At 47.3% G+C, this 18,819-nt stretch overlaps 1 protein-coding gene across 1 annotated transcript in view; it reads right to left on the minus strand.

Moving 5' to 3' along the window:
• IQGAP1 (IQ motif containing GTPase activating protein 1) overlaps nt 1-18,819 on the minus strand; it is a 473,401-nt gene that overhangs the window by 436,799 nt on the left and 17,783 nt on the right. The window contains exon 2 of the mRNA XM_069625145.1: nt 9,384-9,483. Within this exon, the coding sequence (XP_069481246.1) occupies nt 9,384-9,483 (100 nt within the window). The remainder of the gene's footprint in view (nt 1-9,383; nt 9,484-18,819) is intronic.

Raw genomic sequence — 18,819 nt, forward strand, 5'->3', positions numbered from 1 at the left:
CTCAGAATCCCCAGAGGTCTTCACATATCACTGATCTGGATAGATACCACCTCAGAATCCACAGAGGTCTTCACTTTTCACCGATCCGGCTAGATACCACCTCAAAATCCCCAGAGGTCTTCACTTTTCACCGATCCGGCTAGATACCACCTCAGGATCCCCAGAGGTCTTCATATTTCACTGATCTAGATAGATACCACCTCAGAATCCACAAAGGTCTTCACATTTCACCAATCCAGCTAGATACCACCTCAGGATCCGCAGAGGTCTTCATATTTCACTGATCTGGCTAGATACCAGCTCCGGATCCCCAAAGGTCCTAATTTTCACTGATCTGGCTAGATACCACCTCAGGGACCCCAGAGGTCTTCATATTTCAAGGATCTGGCTAGATACCATCTCAGGATCTCCAGAGGTCTTCATATTTCACTGATCTGGCTAGATACCACATCAGGATCCCCAGAGGTCTTCATATTTCAAGGATCTGGCTAGATACCTCCTCAGGATCCCCAGAGGTCTTCATATTTCACTGGTCTGCCCAGATACCACCTCAGGGTCCCCAGAGGTCTTCATAGGTCACTGATCTGGCTAGAATCCACCTCAGAATCCCCAGAGGTCTTCATATTTCACTGATCTGGCTAGATACAACCTCAGAATCCCCAGAGGACTTCATATTTCACTGGTCTGCCCAGATACCACCTCAGGATCCCGAGAGGTCTTCAAATTTCACTCATCTGCCCAGATACCACCTCAGGGTCCCCAGAGGTCTTCATATGTCACTGATCTGGCTAGATACCACCTCAGGGTCCCCAGAGGTCTTCATATGTCACTGATCTGGCTAGATACCACCTCAGAATCCCCAGAGGTCTTCACATTTCACTGGTCTGCCCAGATACCACCTCCGGATCCCCAAAGGTCCTAATTTTCACTGATCTGCCTAGATGCCACATCAGGATCCTCAGAGGTCTTCATATGTCACTGATCGGGCTAGATATGCCCTCAGAATCCACAGAGGTCTTCACATTTCACCGATCCAGCTAGATACCACCCCCGGATCCCCAGAGGTCCTAATTTTCACTGATCTGGCTAGATACCACCTCAGGGACCCCAGAGGTCTTCATATTTCAAGGATCTGGCTAGATACCTCCTCAGGATCCCCAGAGGTCTTCATATTTCACTGATCTGGCTAGATACCACCTCAGAATCCCCAAAGGTCTTCATATTTCACTGGTCTGACCAGATACCACCTCAGGATCCCCAAAGGTCTTCATATTTCACTGATCTGCCCAGATACCACCTCAGGGTCCTCAGAGGTCTTCCACTGTCACTGATCTGGCTATATACCACCTCAGAATCCCCAGAGGTCTTCACATATCACTGATCTGGATAGATACCACCTCAGAATCCACAGAGGTCTTCACTTTTCACCGATCCGGCTAGATACCACCTCAAAATCCCCAGAGGTCTTCACTTTTCACCGATCCGGCTAGATACCACCTCAGGATCCCCAGAGGTCTTCATATTTCACTGATCTAGATAGATACCACCTCAGAATCCACAAAGGTCTTCACATTTCACCGATCCAGCTAGATACCACCTCAGGATCCGCAGAGGTCTTCATATTTCACTGATCTGGCTAGATACCACCTCCGGATCCCCAAAGGTCCTAATTTTCACTGATCTGGCTAGATACCACCTCAGGGACCCCAGAGGTCTTCATATTTCACGGATCTGGCTAGATACCATCTCAGGATCTCCAGAGGTCTTCATATTTCACTGATCTGGCTAGATACCACATCAGGATCCCCAGAGGTCTTCATATTTCAAGGATCTGGCTAGATACCTCCTCAGGATCCCCAGAGGTCTTCATATTTCACTGGTCTGCCCAGATACCACCTCAGGGTCCCCAGAGGTCTTCATAGGTCACTGATCTGGCTAGAATCCACCTCAGAATCCCCAGAGGTCTTCATATTTCACTGATCTGGCTAGATACAACCTCAGAATCCCCAGAGGACTTCATATTTCACTGGTCTGCCCAGATACCACCTCAGGATCCCGAGAGGTCTTCAAATTTCACTCATCTGCCCATATACCACCTCAGGATCCCCAGAGGTCTTCATATTTCACTGATTTGGCTAGATACCACCCCAGGATCCCCAGAGGTCTTCATATTTCACTGATCTGCCTAGATGCCACATCAGGATGCCCAGAGTTCTTCATATTTCACTGATCTGGCTAGATACCACCTCAGAATCCCCAGAGGTCTTCACATCTCACTGATCTGGATAGATGCCACCTCAGAATCCACAGAGGTCTTCACATTTCACCGATCCAGCTAGATACCACCCCCGGATCCCCAGAGGTCCTAATTTTCACTGATCTGGCTAGATACCACCTCAGGGACCCCAGAGGTCTTCATATTTCAAGGATCTGGCTAGATACCTCCTCAGGATCCCCAGAGGTCTTCATATTTCACTGATCTGGCTAGATACCACATCAGGATCCCCAGAGGTCTTCATATTTCACTGATCTGGCTAGATACGACCTCAGGATCCCCAGAGGTCTTCATATTTCACTGATCTGCCTAGATACCACATCAGGATCCCCAGAGGTCTTCATATGTCACTGATCGAGCTAGATATGCCCCCAGGATCCCTAGAGTTCTTCATATTTCACTGATCTGGCTATATACCACCTCAGAATCCCCAGAGGTCTTCACATATCACTGATCTGGATAGATAGCACCTCAAAATCCCCAGAGGTCTTCATATGTCACTGATCTGGATAGATACCACCTCAGAATCCACAGAGGTCTTCACATTTCACCAATCCGGCTAGATACCACCTCAAAATCCCCAGAGGCCTTCACTTTTCACCGATCCGGCTAGATACCACCTCAGGATCCCCAGAGGTCTTCATATTTCACTGATCTGGATATATACCACCTCAGGATCCGCAGAGGTCTTCATATTTCACTGATCTGGCTAGATACCACATCAGGATCCCCAGAGGTCTTCATATTTCAAGGATCTGGCTAGATACCTTCTCAGGATCCCCAGAGGTCTTCATATTTCACTGGTCTGCCCAGATACCACCTCAGGATCCCCAGAGGTCTTCATATTTCACTGGTCTGCCCAGATACCACCTCAGGATCCCGAGAGGTCTTCAAATTTCACTGATCTGGCTATATACCACCTCAGGTCCCCCAGAGGTCTTCATATTTCACTGATCCGGCTAGAAACCACCTCAGGATCCCCAGAGGGCTTCATATTTCACTGATCTGCCCAGCTACCACCTCAGGTTCCCCAGAGGTCTTCATATTTCAAGGATCTGGCTAGATACCTCCTCAGGATCCCCAGAGGTCTTCATATTTCACTGATCTGGCTAGATACCACCTCAGGTCCCCCAGAGGTCTTCATATTTCACTGATCCGGCTAGAAACCACCTCAGGATCCCCAGAGGGCTTCATATTTCACTGATCTGCCCAGCTACCACCTCAGGGTCCCCAGAGGTCTTCATATTTCAAGGATCTGGCTAGATACCTCCTCAGGATCCCCAGAGGTCTTCATATTTCACTGGTCTGCCCAGCTACCACCTCAGGGTCCCCAGAGGTCTTCATATTTCAAGGATCTGGCTAGATACCTCCTCAGGATCCCCAGAGGTCTTCATATTTCACTGATCTGGCTAGATGCCACCTCAGGGTCCCCAGAGGTCTTCCACTGTCACTGATCTGGCTAGATACCACCTCAGGATCCCCAGAGGTCTTCATATGTCACTGATCGGGCTAGATACCACCTCAGGATCCCCAGAGGTCTTCATATGTCACTGATCTGCCTAGATACCACATCAGGATCCCCAGAGGTCTTCATATTTCACTGATCTGCCTAGATACCACCTCAGGATCCCCAGAGGTCTTCATATGTCACTGATCTGCCTAGATACCACCTCAGGATCCCCAGAGGTCTTCATATTTCACTGATCTGCCTAGATACCACATCAGGATCCCCAGAGGTCTTCATATGTCACTCATCGGGCTAGATATGCCCTCAGGATCTCCAGAGTTCTTCATATGTCACTGATCTGGCTATATACCACCTCAGGTCCCCCAGAGGTCTTCATATTTCACTGATCTGGCTAGATACCACCTCCGGATCCCCAAAGGTCCTAATTTTCACTGATCTGGCTAGATACCACCTCAGGGTCCCCAGAGGTCTTCATATTTCAAGGATCTGGCTAGATACCACCTCAGAATCCCCAGAGGTCTTCATATTTCACTGGGCTGACTAGATACCACCTCAGGGTCCCCAGAGGTCTTCCACTGTCACTGATCTGGATAGATAGCACCTCAAAATCCCCAGAGGTCTTCACATATCACTGATCTGGCTAGATACCTCCTCAGGATCCCCAGAGGTCTTCATATTTCACTGGTCTGCCCAGATACCACCTCAGGGTCCCCAGAGGTCTTCATATGTCACTGGTCTGCCCAGATACCACCTCAGGATCCCCAGAGGTCTTCATATGTCACTGATCGTGCTAGATACCACCTCAGGATCCCCAGAGGTCTTCATATGTCACTGATCGTGCTAGATACCACCTCAGGATCCCCAGAGGTCTTCATATTTCACTGATCTGGCTAGATGCCACATCAGGATCCCCAGAAGTCTTCATATTTAACTGATCTGGCTGTGTTCTTAATGGATGCAAAACTTGTAGCGAAATCCAAATACCAGACAGAAATGAGCGAACAGAAAAGAGTTGAGCGGTTGCCGAGGCACTCCGTATCAAGGGAAGAGGTTCTGAGGATCAGACCCGATTTGCAGCCCGCCGCTGTATCCTCTCCCAACTCACTGAGCCAATAGGTTTGTGCCGAAGCCCGAACGAAGCAGCATGACTTAACATATTACACCCATGTCACATTGCATTGGCTTCTGTGCAATCCAGCACCCATCAGGTCCCTCCAAAGGCGCAGGCTTTGCTGCCAAATGAGAGATGTGTCGGACACTGTGGTGGGAAACGCAGGCCCTATGCTTCGATGTCACCACCGATACTATAGAAGTACACATGGCCACGCTGTTGGCTACGTATAGTGAAATTCTGGCTGCTTGAATAGTACTTACGGCTCCCGGAGACTGCTCTAAAGCACTGGGGGGGATGGGGGAGGGCATATATGTAATGCATTAGAGATCAGCATACATGGGCTGGCTAGCCGAACACAGAATAACACACAGGGCCTTTTTGGAGCCAACAAAAAGCCTCCGGCAGGCGTTGGCAGCGGCAAAATGCAAAGCCGATGTAGGTTCTTTCACTTTGCATTAAATGCTCCCCCTGGACTAGAAAACGTTCCGTTCATTTTGACATCACTTTATTTGGAGCCTCTAAAAAGGGCCTAAAGTCAGAATGTGTCGAGAACTTCACTTAACTTGACTGCAAATCAGACGTTGCTCGAAACGCATGTTCAAGATGGTATGCAGTGAATTTAAGGAATAAAAAACAAAGAATAACTTTAATAAAGAAACAACAATAAAAAAAAAACATTTTTAAAATGTATATGGGGTGGGGTAAGGTGTTAAAACGGTTGGGGAGGGTTGGGTTTAAAAGCAGTGCCCGCCTTAGGGAAGGGTGGGCCGCCCGAGTCTTTCAAGGGCTCCCCCGAGCAGGCGTAGTGGTAGAAGGCGCGGCAGGTGCCCTTTCATTTAACAACTATAGGGTGCACCCTATTCAGAGGATTACCTGCCCGCTGAGACGCGGTAGCCAGGCGGTTTTTATTAAAATAGGGTCTCATGCATTAGCGTGAGTGCCCACCATTCCAGTGATTAACTCCCTGCCAGGCGCCAGAGCAGGGAGATGTTACAAAAAATAATTGGCGCCTCCCCCCACCCCTTATTGACTAGGGGCAGGCGGGGAGTGGGGGGGGGGGGGGTGTGCCACTTATTTTTTTTTAACAGTCTGGCCCTGTTTAAAAGCATAAGGAAACGGGGTTGTGAGGGACCCCCAAAATAAAAAGGTCGATATTTTTTGTTTAAAATGTTCGTTATTAACGCATTCTCTGTAATTTAATTTGCTATAATCACATGTAACCTTTCAAGACGTGTTGCACACTCCACTAGCCAATGCTCTCCAGGGGGAGCTCCTGCAGACTCCCCAAACCAAGCAGCTACCGCTACCTCCAGGTAATCAATCCTTTATCCCCCCCACCCCGCAGCATAGAGTGGGACTAGAGCTGCCCCCGCTCCATGTCTGCACGCTGAAAGGTCCCAACAGTAGAACAGAATCCTTTGGTCACCCTCACAACCCGTGCCAACGATGGGCGCCGCGCCGGAGGGCGGCCCGCAACGAGGACACCAGCGACTTCACAGCAGAGTTCTCCGTTTCTCGGTCTGGGGTGACACCATCGGTTGCTTAGCCACAAGACACCGTTTCCTAGCAACCGTTTTTCAGAACAGAAATGGACGAAATCAGCAGCTGCAGAGACTGAGTCACTTCCTGTTTGTGTGACTCTGTCACTTGAAGTGTGTCTTCATTTACATGAGTGCCCCAATGGCACCGGGCTGCACGAGGAACCCCAATGCCTGCAGCAGTTTCTTATGCAGCCCGCCACCTGGCTCCGAACCATTGGGCGTAGCATTCAGCGACGCGTTACTGCTCATTGCTGCTGGGTCTGGTACCCATGAAAAGCCACATTTCTGATTTTCACGAGTACATACTCCACTCCGATTGGGCGCTTCCCCCACCTACCCTCGGGTTCTTTCACTGCCTTTCACAGCGTCACTGGGACTTCCTCATCGGCGCCAACTTCCGTTTCCTTCCTTTTGACACTCCCCTGCTCAAGCGGTTGAAATATGTTGGACGTTTTTCTATTGCACCTTGTGTAATGGCTTGGCAAGCTGAAAAACGAAGGTTTAGAGTGTTGCCCGAGGCAGTGCCCATGGTTCTAAACCTTCCAGCCATCAAATTTTGGTTTTGCCTTAGTCACCCATAGTGGGACGGGTATGCCCAGACATGGTTCACGTGCCTCCTGGGTCTAGAGACACAAGATACTCCACACGGATGACGTCCAGAAAGACCGAAACATGTCTGGGGATGCTTGTGGTCTCGTGCAGAAGGGATGTGACCGAACAGTTCGGGTTGGGCTAGGACCAAGTCTGATTTGCAAATGGTATTTCCCTTCTGTAATGGCTTGGCTGGCCAAAAACAATGGTCTGGAGGGTTGCCCGGAGCTGTGCCCGTGGTTACGATTGATTCAAAACCTTCCAGCCATCACCTTTTGGTTTTGCAGAACAAAAAGCTTGCATTTATTTCTTGTTCTTTTCTTCCAAGGCATCCCTCACAACCCTAAATGACTCCTACTAAGGTTTCCTTCAACCACCTTCTCATAACAGCACCCTGCACCGCCCAGTCTCCCCATCGCCAGGGAAGATCTGGTCCACTACAGCCCAACACCTGCTGAAGGCCAAGCTCTTAACCACAGTCTTCTGACAACACTCTGGCTAATATTCCGGGCACCTCAGACTCGCTGGTCCTTCAGAGCTTTCTTTATTTGGAGCCGGGTCACTCTTGTAGAGCCATTAAGCCGCGACCGTCGGCACCAGTTTATGGACTGCTCTATCCGTCCACTTTCATATTTACCCTGAACAAAGGTCGTCCCACCCCCTTCCCATTTCCATAGACCTTTTCTTGCTCTCTTCCTGGGGCCGCTCCAGAACGCATACCCCATGTGATTTCTGCCCGGTTCTCCTCTGGGTCGAACTTTCCTAGGTGTGCGACATCACGACATGTCCAGTTGGTCTTGGACATCCACTTGCATTGTGTACGTGGGTTCAGTGCGTGCCCGCCGGACAGTCTGCGTCACGTGCCGGGGCCACAGGAACCCTTCCCCACGGATAGCTAGAATGGGTTTTCTCCCTTTACCCCATCCCAGCACCCCTAAATGACCCTTCCCTGCAGGTTCCTTATCCACAGACATCATTTCTAGGACCGCAAATGTGTGACCTAGCCTCTGAATCCAACTTTATTAAGTCTTTCTCTGGAACATGTACCCGTCTGAACCCCGCCTAGAGGGCGGGCCTGCAAGCCCCAAAACCTCCAAGTTTCCCCTTTTGGTCGATTATTGCACAAACATCAGAAGAACTAAACACACGTTAACAGAAAACAAAAGTTCCTAATAGCAACTATTGATTAGCAAACTTGGCACATATTGGCACTACACAAGCGTCGAATGACACCAAAAAAGCGCGCTCTTGATGTCATGTTTTATTGGTAGAAAGTGCGCATCGGCTCGGTGACAGGACAGCCCATACGCCCTTCCAATCTGTGTCTGCACACCCCTTTCTGCACATGAAACCAGAAAACGGAGCTTGGGGGTAGGGGGCGGCAAGAAGAATTTACATTTAGGAAAATAGGAGCTGCCGAGAAACGGCGGTTCACAGCAGAACCACAACACAGGCCATTCACTCCCCTTTCACAAGCGGTGCCTCTCCCTTCGGAGGTATTTACGACAGGAAAAGCGCCCCCTTCACCACCTGCAACCAGGAACACTGCTGGCATTCAGCATTTTACACAGAGACCCCTTTCACCCCCACCTCTCTGTGCCCCTGGAAACGCTGCCATGCGCCTGCTACAAAGCGTCCCGGGCCACAGCAGCAAAACCCACCCCCCCCACACCAAGTGCTTCAACATAAACAATGTGCAACAGCCATGGGGTAACGCAAACATCAAAAAACACCCCGTTCCTCCTCTTTAAGGATTGGATCAGATTCGCATTTTGCTACACTCACAGTTACATTGCCCACCCTGTAGTAATCATCAGAAATGCCCGATTGCTGACCCCCCCGCCCCTCCCGGTTCTGCTAAACGTCAAAGGCTACACCAGCGATTCTTTCAGGACAGGACAGTGCACCTTTTGCCGAACACCCCAAATGCACAAGTATTGGCGGGTCTTGGCTCACAATCTACTAGGAATTTAATTACTGGGTTTGGCGGGTGCTTTTGCCCCATCTTTTAATACTGAGCTTATACCCCTGTAGCCTTAAGCATCCAAATATTTGTCCACACAATATTGCACTGTTCCGCAAAACAATGATTGTGCACGCCCCTCCCCCCCCCCAGCCAGTTTGCGTGCTACTGACGTGGGCCAGTTACAATCCACTTGGCCACGGTTGCCTCACCTCCCATTATTTGCTGTGGGTATATATTCCATGGGCTGCAAGCTGGTGCCACGATTACTGTGCATGGCAGTAACCTTGTAGAAGTGGGCCATTAAAGCATATGCCCATTGAGTAAATGCCACCCAATGCCTCTGGGTGCGTCTGGTCCAGCCAACAGAGGCACAACACCGGGCCGCCATTAAAAAAAAATATATATATATTCTGGAAGAAATGACTCACCTCTTTGCTTCTTCCAAGTGGCAGAGGTATTCATAAGCCACGTTCTGGCGCCGCCTCTCGTCCATCTCCTCCGCCGTTAACCTTTCATTATCCAGAACAGCTGTAAAGAGTCAAAGACAGGGGGCAGTATAAATATGGGTACGCGTCCCTATTTCATATCCTTAGTAACAGTCAGGGGAGTAAATGAAATACTCTCCCCTACTAGACTATGGTGTTGTGTCTCCTGCTCAGATAAAGGAAGAGAGACCCTGTGGAAAACCTCCTGCACCAGAAGCCAAGAACAGAAAAGGGCCCATGAAGAATGTCTGTGCATAAGAGCTGGTAATCACACAGAAACGTGTAGACGTAGGGAAGACAGAATAGGCAGAGACCTATCAACTGCTACAGGCCTTTGTCACAGAGAGGAGGGAGAGGTTTTAAAGTTGTAAACATATGGTGTAGAATGAATATATGTAACCACATACAGATTGTAATGATCAAAGAATAACAGTGGGCGTGTTTTTTAGATAAATGTACAATTTTGATCAATGTATGATGTTCAAGAATGAATTGTAGGCAGATAGTGTTACAGTAAAATTGTAATTGGTTATTTATAACGCGCTTAATACCCAGAGGTTTATAAGCGCGGACCCGGGAATCGAACCTGTGTGGCGCCGCGTCGTCTTAATTCCAAGGCGAGCGTGTTGCCCCTAAGCTATCCTCCCGGCCCCTGTTATGCAGTTTTTTTCCCAATGGCACCATTGCACTTGGATACATCAGTATTGTGTCAGTGGATTGAAGAACAGGGAGGCCGTAGTTATTGTTAGATTTGTAATTCTAAGTGGATTTATTTTACATTACTTAAACCTGTTTTAGAAAAATTGTTGCGACATGGGAACATTTGAGTCTGTGCTATTATCATTAACACTATTATCATATCTGGTTCGAAAGAGAAAACGAAAGCACAGCAAACTCCCTCAGCGCCCTTCTAGAAACACTTAATTTCAAACAAATAGCGAATGGACCCACCCAAGGTGCCGGAGACCTTGGATGCAATTTTCTGCAGAGACGGACTCTCAACCATGGGGTCCCGGTCATATGGCGTGTTCACCACTTGATCCCATTCTCCGTCACACTTCCAAACCGCACATGGCCTGCAAACACAATATTGCACACTACCAACAAAAAAAACAGGATCAGTCTTGACCTCGAATCCCTAATAGAACTGATGGAATCAACCAAACCAAACTTCGTCCAGCGCAACAGAATGACTCCAGACTCAGTGGAAAAAAAGATTTGAGGCCTGGATTACAGAGACCCTACCTAGATGAAATAGCACCAGCAAAACCCTTCAAAGCTACTGTAACAACAAAAAAGGCGCCAGCACGATGGTTCACAGAACAACTGAGGGAACTCAGAAAAACAAACCGCCCATCGGAAAAATGGCGAAACCAAAAAAAAAAAAAAAAAAAAAAAAAGAGTACTATGCCACAAGAATCCAAATGGCAACAAACCCACAAAAATAACTATTCATGATCATCAAAGAACTAAAAAACCCAACAACTTGCAACAAGGGCATCATACCATCACAACCCTCATGTAACAGCATCGCTAACCACCTGAGAACAAAAATAGAAACAATTCAACAATCCATTGACGCAAGCTGCACAACAATAAGCTCCCCTACAGAACCAATAACTAGCACACCCCCAGCCACAACTACACTCAACTGTTTCAATCCCATAGTCAAAGACGTTTTAGACACACTAATAAAAGACCAACCTCACTGGATCCCCCGGTGACCAATGCCCACCAAGTATCTTCAAAGAAATCCTTAACAAAGAACACCAGCATCCTACTTCTGGCTTCTGACGAACCCATCTCTAATGACAGGAATAGTACCTAAAACCTTCAAATCAGCATCGGTACATCAAGCCGCTCCTAAAAAATAAAACAGGAAGTGCAGAAAACCCCAACAATTATAGACCGATAGCTAAACTATTGCAATACCACGTCTACCAAATCTTACTCGGCCACGTAGAAACCAACGGAATACTCGACCACTTCCAAGTCGGCTTCAGACCCATGAGAGAAACTGAATTTGCACTCCTATCCATATGGGACGACCTAAAAATAAACACAGATGATTGCACCCAATCAGCCCTCTTTGCATTGGACATATCAGCCACCTTCAACACAATCAATCATACATGCATACAATTCTAATCCAGAGACTGGAGGAAAGCGGCTTAAAAGACTGTGCTCTACAATGGAAAAAATCCTTCCTCAATAACTGAACCGAAAGAACGCACCTACTGCGTTTTACTTCTAACAGCAAAAACATCTCCTGCGGCGTCCCACACGACTTAAGCCACTCTCCATTCCTTTTCAACATCTATATGTCCCCCCTAATGCAACTGATTCGAACCCATGGACTGATCGCATACAACTAGGCAGATAATACCCAACTCCTCTTCAAAAGAACCTTAACCCAAAACCCCATCAACACCCTCAACAAATGCCTCAGCTGGATGACTAGCGATAATTTCATACTAAACCCCGACCAAAACAGAAATAATGATCTCTCCCAGTCGATAATGCAACAGGCATACAACTTAACTGGCCTGCAGACATGGTACCCAACCGGAAGCATTTGCCGTAATAAAAACCTGGGAATACTCATGGACAACAGAGTCTCACTAGAACCACAAGTCAACACAATAGCAAATAACTGCTTCTATCCCTGTGACTAATTAGAGGGATCCTTCCCTACCCTTCCTTCCTACAAAGCACCCTTGCAATCAACTCCTTAGCGTTATCAAGAATCGACTATGTAAACAGCTTCTACCTTGGAATACCAGAACATCTCACAAAAAACTCCCAACACATCCAAAATACAGCAGCAAGGATACTCCTGAAACTAAACAGAGAATACCACATCACACCAGCCCTGAGAAGCCTACACTGGCTCCCAGTAAAAAAAAAACAAAAAAAACACATTAAGTTCAAAGCCCCCTGCATCCCTCACAAATCACTACACAGACACAGAGAATTCCTCCAAGCCAAAATCAACCCTTACCAACCAGGAAGAAACCTTAGATCTAACAACGACCTCCAAATTGAAAAACAAAACACTACAAAAAAGAAATTCGGAGGAACCACATTCTCCTGCCTAATAGTCAGTCTATCGAACTCCATCTTGAAGGAAATAAGAATTTCGGAAGATCATCTACCTTCAGAAAATTACTGAAAACCTGCCTATTCAACTCACCACGACCAGCAGAAAAACAAGCACCTCCCACTCTAATCGTTGCAGACCCAAGACAATCAAGGGACTGTACGGATACTGGAAACAATAAAACAACCACACTATACTAACCACTCCTGCTCCTCGCTCCTTCCCAGCATACCCCACTCATACCTCACATGCCTTCCGGGCAAGCATAGCCCCACCTACCTCACATGATGTTACAGGCCAGGCCAGCCCTACCACACACACACAACACACACATCTGCCAAAAGAACAAACTACTGAAAACAAACGACAGTGGATGTTACCCCTCCGGACACAAATACCCTAGTGCGCACAAACCAATCACACTCAAAGCAGACACGCACAGACGCCAGTTCCTCTTCGTTCTGCAGGCACTAACAGAAGAGCAGGATCTCCATCCATACCCCTCTTCCCTCACTAATCTACCCTACTCACTTTCTTAAAGAGCCACGGGAGCACTTGGAGACCATGCCAATGATAACAGGGTGTGGTATAAGTCAACTTAACAGAACAGAACATTATAAGAAGGGATTTGTTGAGGCTCACACACTGCACATTAAAATCCACGCCAATCAAATGCAGTCATTTTAGACACAAGAAACATGTTAACCATTTAAAAACCACAAGCACACGTGCCCTGGGCATACATGGCATATGTCCCTAAAATAAATGTTACAAGTGATTCTCAGTGGAATTCCTGAAACATGAACTAGGTAAATAGGTACAGGAACAATGTGTGTCAGGGCCAGCAGAAGAACAAGGGTTTTTGGGGAAAGGGCCAAGAAAATGCACAAGCGATACAAATGTCCAAAAATTCTTCTGTGAAAGTTGGTGCTAGAAGACGCTATTTCTAAGAAGCCAACTAGAATGTACTCGGGATGCCCCTTTTTGCAATATAGTGGCATGAACTCGGCCCATTCGAATATGCAGCGCTATGGACATGTTTTCAATTTGCAAAGTGGAAACCACTGGGGCGGGGTTACCTTAATGAGGCAGTGGATCAAAAAAGGACCCCGAGCAGGTGCGCCGGACTTTGATTTTGACATAAACCCCTACCCCCCCCCCCCCCCCCCCGATACCTTTGGTTGCAGACAAAAAAGAATTTAGGAAAATCCTTCTCCCAGGTCAGCATTGAAAGCATTAGAAAAGGCAGAGGCTACTGGCTTGCATCCGTATGGGTGCACTACACAGAGGGGCCAGCTTATAGCAATGTTGCACTCCGCAGGAAATGTGTCAAGTTTAGATGCGCGGCAAAAGTTTTGAAAGGCCACTAAAAAGTTGCGCAATATAGTATTTAGTTTAGTTTATTATTTGTAACACACACCTAACCCTAACCCTGAGGTATCTGAGCGCTTGAACTTATGACATAGTTACAGATGCAGAATACGCAAGGATCCACAAAGAACAGCTTCCCACGTCACATGCACAAGGCCCAATAGTTCACAAATATCACCAAACAAGGAATGTCATCATTTGTATAGTCAACGGTACTTAAAGTTCACATATTTTAATCAATATATACAAAACATAAAATGTGGGCATTGAAAAACGCCTAAAAAAACACAGTTCAACATTAACAATGGCCCTTTCTGACTGGGGTGATGACACCCGAGGCTAAGTAAATTCTGGTCATCACCGCATTTTTGTGAGGTTAGTAGGGGCATGAGGGATATATTTTCATAAATGTATCAACCCTCTTTCTTCTATATCTTTTCCCTTGACAGACTTGTGAAGGTGGGAAGCTGTTCTTTGTGGGTCCTTGCGTATGCTACTGTTAATTTGTCCTCCTCCACGCAGTCCCCGAAAAAAGAGGACTCCCTCACTCTGTATTATATATTCTATAGTTACAGATGCATACAAATAGAGTATATTGAACAGCAATGCTAGACGACCATGGGTTACAGGATAGTTGGTTTGCAAATTAATACAATTAAGAGCGTAGAAGTGTCGCCGGTGGTTACAGTTTGGTCGACGGTGCAAGAGATACATAAACAGTGTGCCACATGTCAGGGTGCAAGGGTTTCTGCAGAAGAGGATCGAGGGAGAGCCTAGGGCTTGTTAGTACTTCTTATCGGAGAGCCAATTCTGAAGGGCCAGAAGAAAGGCTCGGCTCTAAGAGAGTTCCAGCATTTGGTGGCCAGAAACGGGAAGTTTTTAGATTGTACCTTGGGATATTGAGGCAATGCGAGTAAAAACATCTCGTAGGTCTGGTTTGATGGTTTCTAGACAATTTGGCCGACAGATATTTAGGGGCAGAATTTGACAAATATTTATGAGTGATGACTAGAGTATGGAGCGAAATCCTATCACGCACAGGGAGCCAGTGGGCATTGGACCTAGGGATGTTGAACGCCGATCTCAGGGCATTATTCTATAGCACATGTAATCTATTAAGATTCCGTTCTGAAGAGTCTAAGAAGAGAGTGTTACAATGGTACAATAGTACACTTTTTATAGGACTAGGGCCCTGGCTAGCGTGATGCAGCTGTTGGGGCACAGGTATGACTTGCATGCAGTAATCAGTTCATTGGAATAAGCGGTAGTTGGGGCAGTGGTGCTCACTTGTTTCTTAAGTGAGAGAGTAGAGTTTTGATATACTCCTAATGTTTTGACCTCTTTGCAACTTTGATGGTGTTCCCGTCAATGTTGAAGGATGTGTACTGAGGGTCAAGTTTGTTAAGACGTGCTTGGGATCCAATGATCAGGAGCTCAGTCTTTTCATTGTTGAGACACAGGCTGTGTTTGGCCATCCACGCCTGAATTTCCAGGTAGATTTCATTTATCAATTTGGAGCAATTTTCATAGCAACCCGTCAGCATAATGAGAACCTGGGTGTCATCTGCTTAATTCGTATAGGTGACACCCATGTTATAAAGATGATCAAAGAGGAGCTTTTTGAAGATATTATAGAGCGTCGGTGACATGCAAGAACCCTGTGGAACTCTGCAGTGGATGGGGACTGGAGCAGCTGAAGCTGAAGGTGCGAAGACCCTGGTAGTTCTGTTAGACAGAAATTACTAGATCCAATTCGAGGCGTTTGTGGAAAAGGCAGCGGCTGTGGTTAGGTGATCTGTAGGGATCTGGTGATCGACAAGATCAAATGCTGCAGACAAGTCCAACAGCAGAAGGATGGCAGTTTGCCTTTATCTTCGGCTTCATCCATTTGGATTTTTAAGTCCAAGTGGGCAGTTTCTGTACCATGTCTCAGTCGGAAGCCAGATTGGCAGAGCCCAAGTAGATTATTGTCCTCCAGATGTTTTTGAATTTGGAGATAGGCCACCATATCCAAAATGTTTAAGAGGAACGCAACAGTAGTAATGGGCCTATAAATGGTCGGGATGTTGGGGTCTAAGTTTGTTTTTTTAGGAGGGGCATAACCCAGGCCTCCTTGAGGTTATTGGGGACCGAGCTGGCGTTAAATTAAGATTTAATCACAGTGGCAATGAATGGGGCCAGGTCTTCGGCGACTTCCTTGATGAACTGGGGCACGACACATGTCTCCCTGGCACCTTGATGGTTTTAGACCTTGATAATATTTTGTACTTCTGTTGGTGTGACAGGGGAGAAGCAGAAAGGAGGGTAGGAAGGTGGGTGCAGGTCAGGCTGGTGGTTAGCGTTGGAGCAATTGGCCAGACTGTTTTTTGATGCCTCTATTTTTGTTTGTAACATTGTGATTTTGTCAGAAAGAGCCTTGCGGATGTTGGCGCACCAACCTGCATCCTTGACGCAAGCTTCTGTAGGTGGCGCTGGAGTCTCCAGTTCCCTCGGAATGCTGAAGAGCTCCTTGGTACTAGATTTAGCATTTAAGATTCTGTTATTATAGGTCTCTTTTTTTGGTGTTGAGGATAGCCAATTTATAGGAGGCAGCCGCAGAAATGAACACTGCCTTATTAGGAACGGTGGGCGATTATCTCCACAAGGCTTCAGCAGCTCTTTTCGTGTTGCGGAGGGTTTTTAGTTCCGTAGTGAACCATTTATTGAGGTGGGTTATTGGTTTAGCTTTTTTTAATCTGATAGGGGCGATGTTGTTAATGGCTAGTTCTGGTGTGTCATTGTATAGGTCAACCCGTTTATCTGCGTCTAGGTCGATGTAGTGAAGTGGGTCCAGTATGGCCTGGAGCAGCGGTTGTAAGTTTTAAATTGTTATGTTCCGGTTGTTACTGGTTAGGGTTTGAGGGGCAACGGTGGAGCCGGGATTAGGGGGTGCATTCTCCTAAATGGAGAAGGAGATGCAATGGTGGTCAGACCAAGCGGTGGGTTTGTTCTGGAGGATTGTGGTAGAGCAATTGAGATTTGTCAGCCAGTCCAACGTTCTGCCCTTGTTGTGCGTGGGCCCCAGAATACAGTGCTTAAAACCCAACTGGGATATAGAGTTTTCACAACAATGGTTTTGGCGTTGTTAGGGTCGTGCAGGCCTAAGTTGAGGTCTCCAAGTAGGATGATTTGGGAGCCTAGTTTAGTATTCTGTGTTAGAAGGTCTGTAATGTCTTCCTCAAAGAAGGAGATGGACCCTGGAAGTTGGTAGATTAGATGCAGTAGGTTTGCTGAGCGAGGGAGTTTGGCTGACGGGAAATCCGCTGAGGGAAGGGAGGCACCGGAGATAGTTCTGAGACCAAGGTGGGTTTTGGCTACGAAAGCTACTCCTCCTCCTTTGCCAGTGTCTCTGTCTGACCTGATGATGGTGTAACCTTCAGGGAGAGCTAGAGAGAGGGCAGGGCCTGCTGCTTGGTGCAGCCAGGTTTCGGTGCTGGCGAGGAAGTCTAGGCAGTTAGCAGAGATCAGATCAGCAATATCGAGTGCGGGTGCAACCAACGACCGTGCGTTGATGAGGGCTCCTTTGATGGTGGGAAGGGCAGAGTATGGAGCTTCCATATGCTGGGATGTGGGTAGCGATAGGCTGGAGTTTACATTAGGCCTCGTGGTCTCAGCCAGCGGGGTGGCGGGCAAAGTGGACATAGTTTTGGTAATGGGAAGTCGAGCAGTAGGCCTGGTGAGGGTTTTGTAGTTTAAGAGGCGAGACCCTAGTCTCTCATTTCTGGGGCTCACTGGGCAGGGTATCAGTGGGGTGGGTGGCAAGGCAAAGTGTTGGATCCATTCCGAGGGGCTGAGGGGGCTGCTAAGGGTGCCAGTATTGTTAGTGCGATGGGCAGTAGTGGGGGCTTTGAATGAAGTATGTGGTGGGAAGGGGGGTAGAAAGTTTGTTGGAGCGATGGAGTGGAACAGAGGGAGGATAGTGGCCATAGTGAGCGTGGCTCTACGTAGTGATGTCATGAGGGCGAGGGATGTGCTAACCTAGTAACACAGCCGGGTATTACAGCTAGATATGGCTATCACATTGGTTAAATAACACAGCTAAGATAACACTGCTAGGTATCACAGCTAAAAGTTGCAGCTAGAAAATACAGTTAAATATCACAACTAAGTGTCACACTGGACTAGCTATCACAGTTAAGTACACACTTAAATAACACTGCTAGATATCACAACTACATGTCGCAACTAAATAGCGCTGCTAAGTGTCACGGTTAAATGTTACAGTGGACTAAATATCACATATTGCTGACGAGGTAGTTCTAGGCGCATACACGCTATGGGAGGAGTAAGTTTACAAATATTACTTAACATTCTCCCGGTGAGACATTATGGGAGCAATTTAGTATGAAGACAGTGAGATATTGAGGCACCTTTCACGTATTAGTCTGATGCGTAACTTTTTGCTAATTTCTGACAGGTAGCACCAACAACACCTGCGGCTCAAAGCTCCACACACCATTTTCACCAATTGAGACACACAATCTGTCCTTTGAGAGACATTTAGTGGCCGCACTGAACGCTTCTAACTAAGCATAAATGCTCCCGAGCTTAGAACTGAGCCCCAATATTGCCTTTTCCTTGCACCACATTTGGAAGTCAATCTAGAATATGCTGGAGGGGATGCGGGGGGGGGGTCCCTCTGTGGGATTTCAGGGCAGCCGATATTGCACTTTTGATTAAGCTGAAAGTACAACTTTCAACGGGACTAAACAAAGTATTCTTTTCCCAGCATGTGGTGAAGAGGCAGGACTAAACGTCTAGCTGGGAGATTGCCCCAGGCTAGTATTCCAATGCTGACTCCTAGGCTTACGAAATGACCAGCTGGTAGAAGGCCCCTGGCTAGTATTCCAATGCCGGCTCTTAAGCTGA

The sequence above is a fragment of the Ambystoma mexicanum genome, chromosome 11 (genome assembly GCF_040938575.1).
Source record: "Ambystoma mexicanum isolate Mex_15411 chromosome 11, UKY_AmexF1_1, whole genome shotgun sequence".
Taxonomy (NCBI): Eukaryota; Metazoa; Chordata; class Amphibia; order Caudata; family Ambystomatidae; genus Ambystoma; species Ambystoma mexicanum.